This window comes from Equus asinus, chromosome 8, assembly GCF_041296235.1.
Source record: "Equus asinus isolate D_3611 breed Donkey chromosome 8, EquAss-T2T_v2, whole genome shotgun sequence".
In the NCBI taxonomy this organism is placed as follows: Eukaryota; Metazoa; Chordata; class Mammalia; order Perissodactyla; family Equidae; genus Equus; species Equus asinus.
This window is the reverse complement of record NC_091797.1, coordinates 10,433,291-10,451,881: the sequence shown is the minus strand read 5'-3', so window position 1 is coordinate 10,451,881 and position 18,591 is coordinate 10,433,291. Positions and strand designations below refer to the sequence as shown.

The 18,591-nt window shown below is 39.7% G+C and overlaps 1 protein-coding gene across 46 annotated transcripts in view; it reads right to left on the bottom strand.

Annotated features, from left to right (window-relative positions):
* Window positions 1–18,591, bottom strand: part of DST (dystonin) — a 438,190-nt gene that overhangs the window by 232,191 nt on the left and 187,408 nt on the right. For all 46 annotated transcript variants that reach the window (XM_070514637.1, XM_070514639.1, XM_070514651.1 and 43 more), the window contains one exon: window positions 17,502–17,563. In XM_070514637.1, coding sequence (XP_070370738.1) covers window positions 17,502–17,563 — 62 coding nt within the window. The remainder of the gene's footprint in view (window positions 1–17,501; window positions 17,564–18,591) is intronic.

Here is an 18,591-nt window from a genome sequence, read left to right as displayed (position 1 = left end):
ATAGAACGGAATACTACTTGACAATAAAAAAGGAGTGAAGATACCTGCCACACATGGAGAAACCTTGAAAACATAATGCTAAGTGGAAGAAGCCAGACACAAAAGAACACATATTATCTCAACCTATTTATGTGAAATATCCAGAAAAGCAAAGCTATTGAGATAGAATGTCTATCAGTGGTTGCCTAGCGTTGGGGGGAGACGGAGGAACAGGGCAAACGGGCATGAAGTTTCTTTTTGGGGCAAGAGGAATATTCTAAAATTAGACTGTGCTAATAGCTGCAGAGTTCTGTAAATTTAATGAAAATTGTTCAATTATACAATTAAAGCAAGTGAAATTTACACTGTGCAAATCACATCTCAATAAAGCTTTTCTTAAACACATTTTAATCACACTCTTTGAGGTAGCGAGCGGCAGCAATGTTTGCACACGGTAATGTCACAGTTGAACAAGAATTAATAACAGTGCCCAGAATATAGACAGGATGTTAGACTGTTTCATATGGGCCAGCACATACAACTGAAATACATTTTAAAAGATGTGTGATTTGCATTTATTAAAAAATAGTTCCAAAGATAATCAATTAATATTTAATTTAAAAAAAGGTCTGATCATAATACTAATAAAGCTAGAAAAGCTGACAATGCCAACCACTATAAAACCTTTAATCTAGATCAAAAAGGAGGTGTATATATATTAAGTAAGAGAAAAGCAAATAGAATAGACATAGTTAAAGAGTTACCAGACGACCTGGTTGGGAAACAGGCCCAACGTGAGCAATAGAGGAAACATTTCCTCTGCTTTACGTCAGCATCATGTACTTACTGAACACTTATTTGAAGTGCATTTGCAACGGGTCTATCTTTCACCACTGTATCTTGACTCAACAAGGATTATGACAGAAATAAAATTTGCCTATGTAGTAAAGCAATATACTGAGCTGGCCTTTTCAAATACCATTTTGTGACATAAATCAAAGAGGGAAGCTCATTCAGCAAATAGCTATGATATAAAAGCGTATTCATAGAACCACAGCTGGTCTTACAAATAGGAAAGGAAAATCTTCATAAAGAGATTCAGGGGGGACACCAAAGGCCACCCCTCACCACTGAGTAAATATACACAAAACTTTACCCTAAATTTATTCAAAACCTTCCCCTGAGACACAGTTGGCAAATTTTTTCTGTAAACAGCCAGACAGTAAATATCTTCGGCTTTAAGGGTCACATGGCATGACAACACTTACGTGAATGGGCACAGCTAGGGTCAGCACAATTTTACTTATGGACACTGAATTCTGAATTTCATATAATTTTCATGTGTCTCCAAATATTATTCTTGTTCTGTTTTCAATTCTTTAAAAATATAAAAACAATTCTTAGCTCACGGACTGTACCAAAAAACAGACTGTGGCCGAATTTGACCCTCAGGCCATAAATATTTATAAGACCCCCTCCAAGAGTCCTTGGTTGAAACACAAATACCCTTAGGAGTAGCAGCACGTTAGCCAATATCACTCCTTTACTCCTAGAAAGATGAAATATCCAATTGTCTTCCTTTGCTATAGCAAGTGAAGAGTGGAAAATAGTAAATTTTTACAAAATAACAGTATCTTGTTCTTTTCTGATAATAAAAGTAATACATGTTCTTTGCAAAAAACTGGAAAATGGTTAAGATGAAAATAGTTATTCTGCAACACAGAAAAAAAACACTGTAAAGGTAAGTAAATAGGTAAACAGCTCAACCTGCACAAAGGTAGGGAGGTGAAAGAGAATATAAACGGAGCTGAGCCCACTGTGTGGACGGCTTTGCCCGCGCTCTTGCTGTACAGTTCCGAATGCCTGCTAGACTTCCTCCAACTCCAGCTGCCTCCAACTCAACGGTCTTAAAATTTTCAAATGCAAAAAATGAAAGAGAACATGCTAGAAAAAGAAAGGTATGATATAAAAATTCTATCACATGAAAATGAAATAAAGGAAATGGAAGTATGTGATTGATAAGAAATTTTTTTTAAAAAGGTACAAAATCGTTTCTTCAGATATTTAAGAGCTGCCATATATGTTTTATACCCTTCTGGGGGGCTGGCCCAAGATAAGCAGGTGGGAGTTACAGTAAGCAAATTCCAGACAGTGAAAGAAACAGCTCAGTTACAATTCAAATAGACTGAAAGCGTAAGTTGTCCATAAATTAGAAAAATCAATGACCCATAAGAAAGGCTGTGAGAACACATTCCTGCAATGACACCAAATGAACTAGATCCCATCCAAATCTGTAATTCAAATTAACACAAAATTAATTATATTTGCTTAAAAGCGGCCGCTCTAAAACTCTCCTGCAGAATTTCCCAAAGGGACGTTAATAGATATTCTTTGATAGAAGGAATCCATGACCAAGTGAATTTGTGAAACACTGGATTCAACAGGGTTCTTCCGCACAGTTCTCAGTCTGTAATATGCTAATGCGTACCGTAAATCTCTTCCACCCGACAATGCTGCCGGCCAAACTCTTTTGGCAATGCAAACCATTTTTTTTTCCAGGGCAACTCACAACACTGGTGTTTCTGGGAAACTCATCTGAAAAATGCTGCTCCTCTGAAAAAAACTGTGTTTCTGTTTGATCTTGTCAACTATGGAAAATTAGTTTTAAAATTCAGCAAGAAAGCGCTAATCAGAAATTAAATTTACAAGACAAAACTTTGGAAATTTAACAACCCAGAAGAAACATTAAAATTGCTCTATTATATACAAATACTCAGTAAAATCAAAGTATCTACAAATATGGTTTCTCAAGGTTTTTAAGTTTATGTAAAATAAAAGATGTTTAAAACATTTGGCAACAATAACAAATTGTGAGACAAAAGAAGGATAATATTAGGGCCCGGCCCAGTGGCATAGTGGTTAAGTTTGCGTACTCTGCTTCAGCGGCCCAGGGTGTGCAGGTTCAGACCCTGGGTGCAGACCTACACACAGTTTGTCAAGGCATGCTGCGGCAGCATCCTACATACAAAAAATAGAGGAAGATGGGCACAGATGTTAGCTCAGGAACAATTTTCCTCAAGTAAAAAGAGGAAAATTGGCAACAGATGTTAGCTCGGGGCCAATCTTCCTCACCAAAAAAAAGAAAAAAAAAACCCCAAGAAGGAAGGATAACGTTAAAATTCATTAACTCAGACAACAGACCTATAGGAAACATGTCTACTTTCAGAACTTGTCAGGGAACTTATGTTATATCTTTCCTAAAACTTAAGAAACAAGATTTTTACACTATTCTTCAAGAATTCTGCAAGCTGTACTGTTTTTTTGGAGATTTTAAAGTATCAGGGTTTTTCATTTATTTAAAAAATACTGTTCTTATAGAAAACATAAGTGCCAGTTGTCTCCTCAGGCAGAAGGCTGAAATGCTATGTTGTGTTTGTGGCTCTACTGGGCTGTGGCTCTGTGAATTACTTTACCTAGGCTAAAATCAACCAGTGATGGGATGGCTCACAAACAACCCAGCTAGCTGCCGAACACTCAGAGCATCTCACCTCAAACTGTCAGACCCATGGGAGGGGAAAAAAGGTGTTAGTTCGAGCCTTGGCGAGACCACGAAAAACACGTTCCTTTGTTTAGAGTTCACCATTTAACTGGCATCCATTACTATAATATTATTATAAAGCCACTAAAGCTGCACATTATGGGCAGCCTCTTCTTTTCAACATATAGGCAATATTATGAGTCAAACCCATACAAATGCAAACATCAAGACCACAACTGCCACTGGTATGGAAGGCAGGAGGAAAAACCTGAAGCTTGTTAATGATCTTAAGGATCTATAGATATAAAGGGGACACTCTTCTCTCTGTTTTACAGATGAGAAAACAAAGGCTTAGAAAGGCTCAAGGTCACATGTCTAGTAAATAGTCAAGGGGAGATGTGAGTCCAGACAGCTTGGTCCAGAGCCTGTGTTCTCAACCACCCCACTCCACCACCTTCCTTGAGTTCCAAAGTCAGTGGGGGAAGATGCTGCAACAAGGAGGAACAGCTTAGAAAAAGCTCCCACGGGCAGACTCGAGGCCTGACTAGCTTACTTCCACACTGGCCTTCTACTCATGATTACTTCTCTTTCTTCAACCTGTCTGAAATTCCACCAGAGATTTATTTCCCTGCAGGATGGCTAGAGTGCTCTATGAGGTATGGACACTGGGAAACTAGGTGCCCATCAGTCTGGCCCATCAGGCTTTCCTCCTGACCTTAGCTTGAGACCAGCTGTCCTGAGAGTCCAGGATGGAACATGAACACTCTGGAAAAGAGAGCACCTTAGGAGGATACATACAAGTACTGGGAACTGGGGAAAAAAGAGGGTGATTTAAGGGATGGACAGAGAAATAGAATAAGGTTTGAAATTTAAATCTATTTGGGAATGGGGAAAGGGGAGCACTCTTTCTCCTCTGGTATATTATGGCTCCTTGATCTCAGGACTCAAGGTGTTAACATCTGTACAATAAGATACGCATTAGCTAAGATCTAGTTGGCTGGCCTGAGAGCAAGACCAGCATTACCACATATTTCAATCCTACAGGGAAACACAGGCCTCTAAAACTGACTTATACAAGTCCCCATTCATACGTTAAGGATTCTGTACATATGAAGTATCAAAAACTGATCTTATAATGAATGCCATGGTCTCAAATTTTATTTGAAAACTATTAACATATTTCCATGAGAGTCTTTTTTTTAATCACAAACAAGAGTATTTGAACAATTTTTATAAGAAATCTTGACGCAAACGGCAGTGTCAGAATACGTTAGCACACTGTAAATCCACAGTTCAGTGCCATCAGGCATTCATTTCAGCATTTTTAGAAATATGCAATCGTCTTCCCAGCTTCAACAGCTTCCCTTTGAAGTCATCCCACTTTCCATTTTTCACAACACAGAAATTTCTTCTCTGTTATAGTACGATCAAAGAACTCTATTATATGAACAAAATTTCCAAACTCCTAGGCAAGTCCACTTTGAGCAACTGCTGACACCCTGACCACATTCATTATCAAATTCTCTCCCTGCAGAGCGCCCTCTCATCCTGCTCTGATCACTGCCTTCCCCCTCCTTTGCTACTTGTCTTCCTCTGTCAGCCCCTTTAAAACTACTTCCTGAATTCTCCCTCAGATTTGCAGCACAGCAAACCCTGACTAGGGCCTGGAGAAAGGGTTTTCCACTTGATTCTCTGGAAAGGAATATCTTAGACCTTCAAAGAAACCCAACTACATCCACATGACGGGGTTCAGGACAAGCAACCCCGAAATACGGCACCTTGGCATGTGGAATATTTTCAGCTGAAGGAATTTGGGAAAGAGCAGGTGCTGGAAGGACTCTCTGACTCCCTCCCCACCTCCTTCTCCCCTGAAGCAGGTCATAAAGCCTTCATGTGAGAGGTGCCCTCCCTGCTCCCTGCACCCAGAGGAAAGGAGCATCCTTATCCCCAAAGACAGAGGGACACGGAGAAGAATCTGAACACAGCCCTTGCTAAGTTCCCCCAGGTTATTACCCTTGCTCTACTCTTTTATCCTATCACTTTTTTCCATGACTTTCCACTCTTCATCAAATCTAGTATAAAAACACTCAGGTTCAACCATTTATCCCAGTCTTCATTTCCTTATGAAGGCTCCCATATCACATAAAACTTTCTTTTTTTTTTGGTGAGGAAGATTGGCCCTGAGCTAACTTCTTTTACCAATCTTCTTCTTTTTTTTTCTTTCCTCAAAGCCCCAGTACCTAGTTGTATATCCTAGTTGTACATCCTTTTAGTTCATCTATGTGGGACCCACCTCAGCATGGCTTCACAAGTAGTGCTAGGTCCATGCCCAGGATCTGACCCCGCGAACCCAGGGCTACTGAAGTAGAGCATGCAAACCCAACCACTACACCATCAGGCCAGCCTCCAATACGTAAAACTTTTATTAAATACATTGTATGTTTTTTATTTCATTAATCTGTTTTTTGTTAGAGAGCCCAGTCAAGAACACAGAAGGGTAGGAGGAAAAAAAATCTTTTCCTACATACAATAAGACTGCAGAGAATATACTAATTTTATCAATATATTACTAGAGAATTTCCAAGGAATCTAGCTCTAGCCAATATTCTTCTGAATTCTGAACTGATGAAAATAACAGTGGATAAGTACAGCAAAGCTAATTAGTAACCTTAGACAAATGAATTAATCTCATCTACAAACATGAGTAGATTTCCTACTACCTAGCCACCAATGGAACAACTGAATTACACAGTGGAAAGAACATGGAAAGGGGTCAGAAGAATGATTCCTAAGTCTGCCCTGCTGAGCACGACCTGTTTCAGGCATCAGTTTCTATAACTATAATGAAATGTCTTTTCAGCTTTAAAAGAAGGAATTCATCATAAATTTATTTTTCCTCCAGACTAACTTTTGTCTCATTCCCAAAGCAACCCTTTCACTTCCCCATCATAGTAGTTATAGTTCTATATTATGAACAAGCGGGGAAAAGCTTCATATGGTTTTACATTCATTCATTAAGCAACAAATTCCTCAGTATGGTCTGAGGAAAACAGGAGTGTGTCAGACACCATGCTAGGTTCTGGGATACACTGCTCAATACAACAGAACAGCCCTGTCCTCATGCAGCCTAGAGTCTAGGATTAAATAACAAACTGTGCTCTGCTTTAATCTGCCTTGTACAGAATGTCCACACTTCCTCTGACACACAGGCCTCTACGACACGATTTAGAATGTCAGCACCACTGATCCAAGTGTACTTTCTTCTTCAAAAACGCCTTAGTCAGTACCCTTCTCTGGCTAAAATAAAATTCCTTCAGGAATGCTGTTCAGCTCCGTGTATACTTTTATCTATATCTCTAAATTCTTGTAAAGCATATTGATTAGAGAAGAATGCAAATAAAAATTTATGACCATATAAAGAGGCCAAGCCATAACAGCAAAGACTCAAAGTATGCAGGGAAATGTTGAGAGAAATTACGGCTGAGAGAAGCAGCCATGCATCCAGGCACACAGCCTTTATTCCCCCCTCCTTCTCCATCTTCATTTCTTCTGGATCCTTCCTTAACTCTGTGTCTTTCTATTGTGGCATGATGCAGTGGTACGACGTAGTTTTGCCTATCGAGTCAGAAGGACCAAGGACTAAATCTCAGCTCTGACACATTCTAGCTACTTCATGCTGGGCAGATGACTTATCCTCCCGGACTGATAAAACAATGATTAAATCAGACCACATGTTACGTAGCTAATCCAGGACCTGGCCCATAGTAAGCATTCAATAAATGGTAGTGATGGTGGTAGAAGTAATAATGAATACAAAAATCAAGAATAAGAAAAATTATAATTGAGTACTACATGGAACTAACGTTATTTGATGAAATTAGTAAAATTTTGGTGTTCTTAATTTGAAAGGGAAGTTCACTATTTCATCAACAAACAGTAAAATCAATTGTAATTGTTTAAATGATTCTCATAGGGAAAAAGGAAAAGTCTGTCTTCTGGTCACAAAATAACTCAGCTCAAAATCTATTTTGCTCTGAATTCATCTTTCATTCTATATGAACAAACTTCTGTTCTGGACTCTTCAGAAACGTGAATGCCACAAAAGTCTGTAAACAGGCTGGAAAACTGTTCCCAGTTAAAGCAAACAGGAGACATGAAACTAAACGCAATACTTCACCAGGAACTGGATCCTGCCCCGAGGGAAAAAATAAAACATCAACCAACAAAACTGGAATATAGACCAGAGATTACAGTGTTAGAGCAATGTAAATGTATGAAGTTGATAACCGTGTGCTCATGAAAGAGAATATCCCCATTCTTGGGAAACACATACTGAAGTACTTAGGAGTGAGGGCCATGGTGCATATAGCTCACCCTCGAATGGTCCAGATTAAAAAAGTATAGATGCGCGCACACACACGTGTGGGGGGATGACAGAGCAAACAGGCTAAATGTCTACAAGAGGTCAATCTGGGTAAAGCGTATTCGAGTGTTCCTTGAACTATTTTTATTTTTCCAACTTTTTAAAGTTTAAAATTATTTCCAAACAAATAATTTAAAAATATAAAAACAAATCTCTGGTTTACCCCTATTAATAAGTATTCCACACAATTTGTCGTCTAAAAGAGTCACCTGATTATATAATCTTGGTCATGGAAAGTATCTTAGATATCGCCTAGTTCACCCTCCTACCAGAACACCAGTCATTTCTATCCCATCTCTGATAGACTAGCTAAATCTCCACAAGATTTTGGTGGAAATTTGGTAATGCCTGGGGAGTGCCTGGCCCGTGAAGCACAGGTGACTTCATCTCAGGCCGTTTTGATTGTTCACACATGTAGTAGGCTAAATGGTGGCCCCACAGAGAATAATCCTACTCCCTGGAAACTGTGAATGTTGTTTTATTTGGAAAAGAGTCTTTGCAGATGTGTTAACAACTTTGCGATGGGGAGATTATCCTGGATTATCCCAGTAGGCCCTAAATTCAGCACGAGTGTCCTTATAAAAGAGAGGCAGAGGGAAACTTGACACACAGGACAGGAGGAGACAACGTGACCACAGAGGCAGACTAGAATGGTGTGGCCACAAGTCAGGGAATGCCGGCAGCCACTGGAAGCTGAAGAAAGTAAGGAACAGATTCGCCTTTAGGGCCCCTGGAGGGAGCATGGCTTTGTTAATACCTTGATTTCAGCCCAGAAAAACTGATTTCAGTCTTCTAACCTCCAGAACTGTGAGAGAATAGATGTCATTGCACTAAGACATAAGACTGTATAATTTATTACAACAGCCAGAGAAAACTAATAACATACCCTTAGATCAAAAAACACGCTTGTGGCCCAACCAGTGAACAGTCCAAAAGAGCTTTGCAGGCTCAGCTCTGTGAAGACGGCCTGAGACGGCAGCCAGGGGCATCAGCTGTAAATCTGAGATCAACAAATCCCCAGGTCTTACCACACGAATTACAGCTAAACCAGACCTTCCATAGCCCACAGGTGGATAGTTCAATCTTTGAGCAGAACTTTATATTTTTCACTGTTAAATTTTGTCTTTTTGATGAGACTAGAGGTCCAGCTTTCTTGATCTATTACACTGAGTATTCTTCCCCTCTATAGATCTGATCAGCAGACCTTCTCTGACTTCATCCAAGTACCCGATACAAAGAAAAGGGGAAAATCAAGAGAGTCCCTTAGGGTAAGCCAGTAGTCACCTCTCCGGAGGTTCTCTCATTCAGCAGACAGGAAGCCATTATGGGAAGACAAAGTCAACTGTGTCATGGAATTCACAACATAGCGACATTTAGTTCCTTAACGCCTGTGTATAAAATGAAAGGTTCTTCCTAAAATGCCAGTTATATCATGTTGCTCTTGTTCCCAAAAACTTCCAACAACATCCTTGGCTAACCAATCACATCTGCTTCTTACCTGGCTTCACCATTTTCTGTCCAACCTGATCTCCTTCCAGCAAACCCTTGCCGTCCAGCACGTCAGGCTGACTGTGTTCCACTCGACCCCATCTCTCCTCTGCACCCAGCTTAAGTCAATTCCCTGCCCTGGCACAGGCCCTGACCACTGAGAGCCACCCAAAGCCTCCTGGATCTGATCTCTTAAGACCCTCATTGTTTGCCACTCCTTCTGACACTTTATTCTCTGCTGCTCTGCGTAACTGTTTAATAGTTTTAGACACATGTATTTAATACCTCCAACAAAATAGCAAGCTGCATGAAAACAGAGGACTTCCTAAACTATTATTTCAAATACAGCCCTGATTATACTGAAGTTCAAAACAGCGCATTGAAAGTAAACATAGTGCAATTCTGGACTTTTTCTATTGATGAGGAATTTACCACCAAGAAATCATTATTCTTCATGCTGAGAAGACATTCAGAATTTCTCAATCCCAAACTATCATTCATTTACATGGGACCATTTCATACTCTTCCATGTACCTCTTACTATCTTGAAATTGTCAAGATTACCAAATCAACTATTTTATTTTTTAAAGATTGGCACTTGAGCTAACAAGTATTGCCAACTTTTTTTCTGCTTTTTCTCCCCAATCCCCCCCCCAATACATAGTTGTATATTTTAGTTGTGGGACCTTCTAGTTGTGGCATGTGGCACGCCGCCTCAACATGACCTGATGAGCGGTGCCATGTCCACGCCCAGGATCCGAACCAGCGAAATCCTGGGCTGCTGAAGCAGAGCACGTGAACTTAACCACTCGGCCACGGGGCCAGACCCCCAAATCAACTATTGTTTTCACGCTTATAAAAGCCTAATTTGCTTCCAAATTCTACATTTCGGGCCTTTAACCAGACATTTCCTCAAAAAGTTTTTAATCCCTTCTCTACTATATACACTGTTTTCTCTTATAACACAACAGAAATAACTTAAATGTCAAGTCGTTATTTGTAAAGATATCAGACCAATGCCCAAATGTCCAAGCTCAGCTTCCCCCTCTACTCTAATCACTCAACTCTAGATTCACCCTTAAGAATTCAGTGTAGTAGAGAGCACAAAGGATCTGGAGTCAGGCAGACTGGGGTGTAATTTTCACTTCCTCCTTAGACTGTTCTCCAACCAATGGAAGATTACATAATCTCTCAGCCTTATTTTCCACACAAGTCCTGAGAATGACTAGCTGTATGACCTTGGGAAATTATGAAACTTCTCTGTGCATGAGTTTCATCATCTGTAACAGGGATAATAATAGTCAGGACCTGTCCATAGGGACTGTTATGAGAATTAAATACATTAAGACGTGAAAGTGACAGAACTTGGCACGTGGCTACCTTTCAAATAATATTAGAAGCTATTATTATTAATACTGGTATTAATATTGTAAAGTAGGGGTTCAATAAAAGATAGCTACTATTATGTTTTAAACCATATTAGAATATCATAGGTTATATAAAACGGAACTGATGGTTAATTATAATATTTATTCATTTATCTATGACATGGTTTCTCAAAGAGTAGCCCCAGTTCCACAGCATCAGCACTTTGTTAGAAACACAAATTCCTGGAATTTCTTAGACATGGAAATTTTCAGGCCCCACCCCAGATCTAGTGAATCAGAAGCTCTTGGGCTGGGGCCCAGCAATCTATTTTGACAAGCCCTCCAAGTGAGTCTGATGCGGCTAAGGTTTAAGAACCACTCATATAAGCCTAAAGTCTTGGGGAAAAAATCTTATTTGCAGATTTTGAGAACCAAAATACTTCATTATACTTTCAGAAGAGATATTTTTCATTAGCCCTTTATAAAGTCAATGCTTCAAAACTTCCATTTCATCTGTGCCTGTAGATGTAAAATTACTCAATGAGTATGCAACAGTCAAGAACACAGAGCAAATAGAGCTTTTTTTCCTATTCCCTTTAAGTTATCACTGTGTTCTCAACTTGGGGATTTACATTTCCTTCCAGCCACCAAATCAGAAAATAAAGAATAGTGGGACTGATTCAATGAAGCCATGAAGCTGTTGACTTTACAATGTGGGCAAAGGATATCTATGCCCTGAGTAAATTAAGCTTTCCAAAGACATGATGGAGCAGAGATAAAAATCTGATAGTCAATTGGGTGTCTCCCACATGCTAACTAAGTAGGTTACTAACAGACAGGGTGTGGCTCAACATTGGCATCCAGGGCCTCTTTGCCTTCAAATGCATTTATGTAACAATAAATTAAAATTTAGACCAAACATCTTATTACACAAAGTTAAGGAATAAGTTGATTGTATAGCTAACCAGTGCTGAAGAACACACCTCCACTACAAATTGCCAGCAGACGGATGCAAGGTTATATGGACTTCTTCAGGCTTCAATCATCTCCTAAAAATCACTCATCCCCTTAAATTATTCCTCTTGAACACAGTCTCTCAATCATGGCTCAAGTTCTAATTCTTGGTCCAAGTAAACAATTTAAAAGGAATTTTCTAATCTTTGATAGCTGTTAAAGTCCTTCTGAAAATAAAGGGCTTCCTTTTTTGTTCCCCTGAAAAGCAAGGCAAAAGCTAAATCATAGGCATTTAAATCTTAGTTGCCATTTCTTATACTACTGTCATAAATTTCTAGACAGCAAGACAGAACTGCATGTGACCAGTAACAACACAGACTAATATGAGACCCTCTAGTAAAGTGCCATATGGACATAAGTAAACACTGTAAATAATAAAAGAATGTCACCAATTTTATATTTTAGAACTGCTCTCCAGGTAAAATTTAGCTAACCAGTCACAGGTATTTTCAATAACAACCAACTCATGTTTTAGTACTATAATTAAAAGGATGCTAAAGAATAATGCACAAATGTTACTGACACCAATCGTTTACCTACAAACGATAATTTGCAAGGTCGGCAATCCAGTCAGCTCAGTGTGCAAGGAGACTTGTAGAGGTAGCAGGTTGAAGATGTTAACTGGACTTTATTCTTAAAAGTACTCTGAAGAATGATGAAATCAAAAGGAAAATACTCTTGCCAGAACAATCAGTTTAAGGACAGGCCTAGTCCTTAAATATCAGAATTCTAAAATTTAAATACATTTGGAAGAAAGCCAGAGACGCCTGTGCGCCAACAAATATAAGTTTTAATTAAGCAATCTGTTTACTTTAAACAAATATAATTTTGACTCGGAGGAATATAAAATAAGGCTATATTAATTTTTTCTGGAGAAAAACCAAATATTTTACGGAAAAAATGTTTATACATATGGATGTAATAGTAATTTAAGCAATCATTTAAAAGTTCCACAATGTTTACTTTCCTCAATCACATACACTTTTAAAAATCGACTATGCCAGAGTCATCCCCTAGGCACTGGGTATATGCTATTTTACAGGTGCATACATCATAACTTCCTAAATCACAGTGAATAATTAGTGAATAGTTGGAATTATAAGGTAGAGGAAAGTAAACACAACCTCATAGCCAAGGGGACCTGCTGGCAGACCTGCAATATATCACAGTGCAGAAAGAAATCAACCCTGGGACACAGCCTCTCCTTCTAATTCACATTCTCATTTCATGACTTCCAGTGCAGCTCCACCAGTAAGCAGCTGTGGTAAGCTTCCTCTTCTGTTAAATGAGGGAAGCGAACCAGAGGATTTGGAAGACGCCCTTCAAGTGTGAACCTAAGTGAAATTATGGCTGAGGACCAAAAATTGCCAACCTTTCAGAAGTATGATAAGTCTTCATTGACTCCCTTTCTGTGAAGAGAGTGTGTGCAAAAAGAGGAAAAGAGGAGTAGAAAAGGCCTTTGGGCCCCAAAGTCAACCCATAAACAAGTGAGGAATGGTGTGTAGGGAGGAGGATACAGCTAACAGGATTACCTGCTAACTATCTCAAGTTAGAAGTTAGTAATTCTTCAGTGTGCCAGCAGGATGCTAAGGCAAGGAGGCAACTGGCCAATCTATCTCCTCAATATACCCTGAATCTGAAACCCCAGCCTTCTCTAAAATGAATAACTAAAAGGAAAGTACTTGAGGTTAAAAAAATGGATTTGAATAAGGGATATAGAAGGGCTCCAGAGGCAATTTACACAACATGCCAAGTATCAAGCTTTATGCTTAGATGGACTATCTCATTTAGGTCTTCACACGAATTGATCATTGCCACCATTTTACAGATGAGGGCCTGAGTAGGTTACGGTCAAACAAGTAATAAATTGCAAAGCCCAGACACAACCCTGTGTGCCTGACCTCTTACCACCTCCCATCTTTGACTTACATGTCCCAGACTGACAACCTTGAGGAGACATTCTTCTTTCAAAGACAATTTTTTTCCAAGTTAGCAGAATATACTATTTATAAAATGAAAAATCCAGTGAGGAAAAGTCTGTTCTGGGACTAACCTCTCAATCACCTCACGGCCCCAAGGAGCAGAACTACCAAGAATGGTTCTCCTTGGAGCCACAACTGAGGGGAAGAGAACAAGATAACATAATTACATAATATTAAACTAAAATAAACAAATAAAACAATAATTTAGAAAGGGCAAAATTTTAAAGAATTATTTCAAAAGATGGGGAACACATCCCTAGCCTCAGTCAACACTGCTCAGAAGGCACGCTGAGGGCAAGGGCAGTCTTCAGAGCCTGGGCCCCTTAGGGCCATCCCAGTGCACACCCCTGGGGCTGTGATGGGCACCCTTAGTGCACAGGCAGCATTCCTCCCCTCTTCTCCCTGCTTTAACCTCCTGCCTCGCACCTTCTCTCTTTTCTCCATTGACCCTCCTTCCCCCCACCCATGGCTTAAGAGCTATTTATGACTACAGTTAAAACTGATAATACAGAGAATACACATAGAATTATTCAAATTTTATCTAAATGATTTCATTGTCACTGTTTTTCTCTCCTCCCCCATCAATTACGCTTCCTTTTTTTTTTTTTTTTGGTGAGGAAGATTGGCCCTGAGCTAACATCTGTTGCCAATCTTCCTCTTTTTCTGCTTGAGGAAGATTCTCCCTGAGCTAACATCTGTGCCAATCTTCCTCTATTTCGCATGTGGGACACCGCATGGCTGATGAGTGGTGTAGGTCCATGCCTGGAAACTGAACCCTGGCCACTGAAGCAGAGCATGCTGAACTTAACCACTAGACTGCAGGGCTGGCCCCACTCTTTCATTTCATTGATTCATTTCTCATAGTCATCCTTTCCCTTAACATTTATATAACATGATCCCATTTTATTAAAAACTCTTCATATAATATACTTTTCATTAATTGAAGAGGAATATGGTAAGGCAAGAAAGATATGGACCTGCTTCTCACCTTTCCCTGTTTCTCCCTGAATATAGTATTTCAGCTGAAGAATATAAGAAAATCAATATAGAAAAAATATTTCTTTCTAATATTACGATTTTTTATCCAAAATTCATGTACTTATTTTATATTTCCCACTAATTGGATTATGACCAAATGACCACCTACAATAACAGTGTCCAACATTCCTTTTAGAGACAAAATGAAGTTGACTACACATGCAACATTCCTTTTATCATCACTTGGATCAAATATGGAAAACACTACATGACGGCTGAATTTTCTCTAGTTAACTAGTAACAACAGAAACCTTAACAGTCTGGTGCCCCAAAATGTTTTAAGATATTTAATTATGTTTCTCCACATGAAGTTAATGCTATAACTTCTACACATAAAGGAATGAAAGATTAAAAAAAACTATGTTCTCACATATTTGAGTTTTGTGCCAGAAATGTCAGGGCACAATTGTCAGGATTATAAGGAAAGGCTACTTTGAACTGACACTAGAACAAAACAGAAGAAGAATGCAAGCAACTGACAGCGGGAGGTGGCCAAGACTCTACTGCCTAGCTTCCCCTCTCTAACATGGCTCCTCATTTAGGAAGAGCTAATTTTAAACTCTGACCTGCAACAGATTTCGAGGGGAAAAAAAGCTAATTTAATTATAACCCTAATCAGTTGGACTGCCACCTATCTATAAAATGCTTATTTTCCCAATTCTTACTGTGGTACAGCAGAATTAAGCCTTAAATCTTTGAGATTTGCCATTTTACCAAAAAAGAGGTCACCTATCCCAGGAAAATCAGAATCTGAACCCTTGCTGTCGGGCTAGGAGGCTATGTGTGTGTAACCATTAAATTAAACCACCCTGGAGGACTGTTGGAAGGATTAAACGATTTATTGTATGCTATGCATACTACATACAATGAGAATACTTTTGCCAGGCACTATGATGGGTCTTAGGAGTAAATAATACAGCCTTTGTCCTCAAACAGCTCAACTAGTGTTCTGACATCTTTAACAAAGGCAGCCTCCTTATACTCAATCATCCAATTTATGAACCACTCATAAGATGAATGGCCCAGTCCAACATGCCTGGCACATAGTAGGCCCCCCAAAAGTATCTGTCTAATGCCAGTGCTACAGTGCCCATGGGGTCCATCCTCATTTATGCTTCTACTTGTCTCCGGTGCCCCCCCCCCAGCAGCTGTGACTTGATTACCAACCTAGAACCAGAGCAGCTGCAGTCCAGAAGACAGGAGGCAACCCTTTGTGCCCCGCCCCACACCCACCCCCCGACAGTGACAGCTACAAAGACTGCTAGGCCAGCAGCCACCAAAGGGGCACTTCTTCATCAGAACTCTTGTTTCCCTTGGATTCAACTCAGAAATGGGAAAATCTTGCCAGAGTCTTCAGCTCCAAAGTTCCACTCCCCCCGCCTCATCCAAGCCCATCTCTGCCTCCGTCTGTGGAAAGAGCCCTGCTCACACTATGCACACGGTACGGGCAGGATGAGACAACAGCATGGAAGAGGGTAGGTGAACGGTTGGCATCCTTCATTAGAATTCATAATACATTTCCTCACAGGAGCATCACAAAGCAGAGGGTCTCAATCTTTTATCTCTTGCCAATACATCAGAGGGTTCAGCTCCCCACAGTAACAGACACTCCCTACAGAAGTGATTTTTAATTGGGAACTGGGTGACATGCCCCTGAAAGACATATCAGAATATGGTAATAGGATTTTGTCAATGGGCAGTGAGAGGGAGGGACTGAAACGCCTCTCGGGTAATTCTGATATGCTCCCTGAAATAAGAATCCCTTTTATAGAGGGTTATTAAGGCTATCACATTATTGCTACCACTGCAATGCAAAAGGACTTGTAGGATAGCTTAAGAATATGACCACATTTAAAATAATGTTTCTATATGAGAAAACTTTTTCCAAGTCTCAAACAACAGACTTAAAATATCACCTATTTCCAATTTTAGGGCTGTCCATAAAAGGTGGTAAAAAGTGACTGACAGCTCATTGTGAAATTCTAAGGGTTCTTTAACTGAGATTTATGGAAGGGCTTCAGTGGGGTCCAATAACTCCATGAAATTGTTTGCAAACTTTGTATACATGTGTATTTTTCTGGAGAGCTTAAGTCAGATTCTCAAAGTGACCCATGGCACACAAATAAATATTAATTTAAGAACCACCACTATTAATTAACTGCATCATAGACAGAGAAATGGAGACATAAGCACCAATCCCTGGGTCACGCTGTCTAGAAGAAGTAAAACGAGTCTAGACTTCTGTCTCTACAATCCATCTCTCATTCTCATCCATTCTCATCCTCTGCCATCCACGTAAATCTGATGCCAGAACTTGGTTTGAAATCTTGAGAGAAAAAAAAATCTCACTGAGAAGTGAAGCTTTTCCATGCCCTAACATATAAATATTTACATATTTCTTAAACTGCCAAGGTTTTTTAGGGTCCAATAATAATAGGTTTTACTAATGTCACAGAATTCACTATAATCACTGGGTACTTATCTTCCCACTCCCATCATTACCCACAGGCCACACACCAAACAATTACAGATGCTTAAAACGCATGTGAAATGCCCTAGAATTTAAACTTGTAAGTTGATACTGAAAAGCTGTGCTTCAGGGCTATATAATCAATTACTGCACAATAAATTAAACAAAACAATTCGAAGATATGAAAGAAATATACACTGACCTTCATGAGATGCTGATTTATCCATTTTGTAAACGTTTTCTTTTGAACTTTGTCCCGTTCATCTGGAAAGGGAAAAAAAGATATAAAATAAGGTTGGTAAAATCTATGAATAAGAGACTTCAATTGTGATTATACATATAAACAAAAATAAGGTATTCAAAAGATACTGTTTGGTGCATTTGAATCTTCTTATTAAATTTTGGCAACTTTAGGCTATCTGTAAGAAAGCGTTAAAAAGCTCTCCGTCAGACTGGTCTCTTCCCAGTGTTGTATCTGCCAACATTACTCCATTACACAGATGCCCTCTGCGCATTCTGTCGTACCACCTCCCCTATCACCACTACTACCACCAGCAAGTTGTCTAAACTAAACTTTACTAGCTTTGGGTGAGCCCTTGCATTGAACTTTACCACACGTGGCATCTCATTTGGTCTTCACAATTAATGAGAGAGGGCAGCTGGTTTCATCCCATTTTACAGAAGAGGAAATCAAGACTTAGAGAGGTTAAAAGACTTGCCCACAATTATTCAGCAAATAGTTTAAAGTTGTGATAAAACGCAGGACTTACATTCAAGCCCTTTGGCTTGAAGTGGACTCTGATTTAATTACTAACCACGCTGCCTCTCCCCTGGATTCCCCATTTGGAATCGTCTGGTAAAAAACAAACACCCCAACCAGATCCTTGCTGCGGAGAGCGATCCTGCCCTGGTTACTACAAACATGGTGCAGAGAAGGGTGAGGGATGGGTCCTTATGATCTAAGGAGAAGGAGTATTGGAATGTTGTGGTTCATCAAGCCATCATTTCAAAAGATAATCTTCCAACGTCTAGAGCTAATATTCAAAGCCGCACCACCCTGTTCCTCCAGGCTTCCGGGCGGCAACTCCCTGCGTTAGCTTCCTGCCGCCCTCCTCACTGCATCTGGGAAGAGCTCTTTCTTTTTCATTTGCGGTCTTCTTTCTTCTCCTGTCACGGTTCAGATGTTCTCCATCCCCTCCCCGGGGGTAAGACATGTCTCAGTCTCTTCACCTCTTTTCTTCCTCATTCTTTATCCCTGAACCCTCTTAAACTATTTTAATGGAACTAAAGCT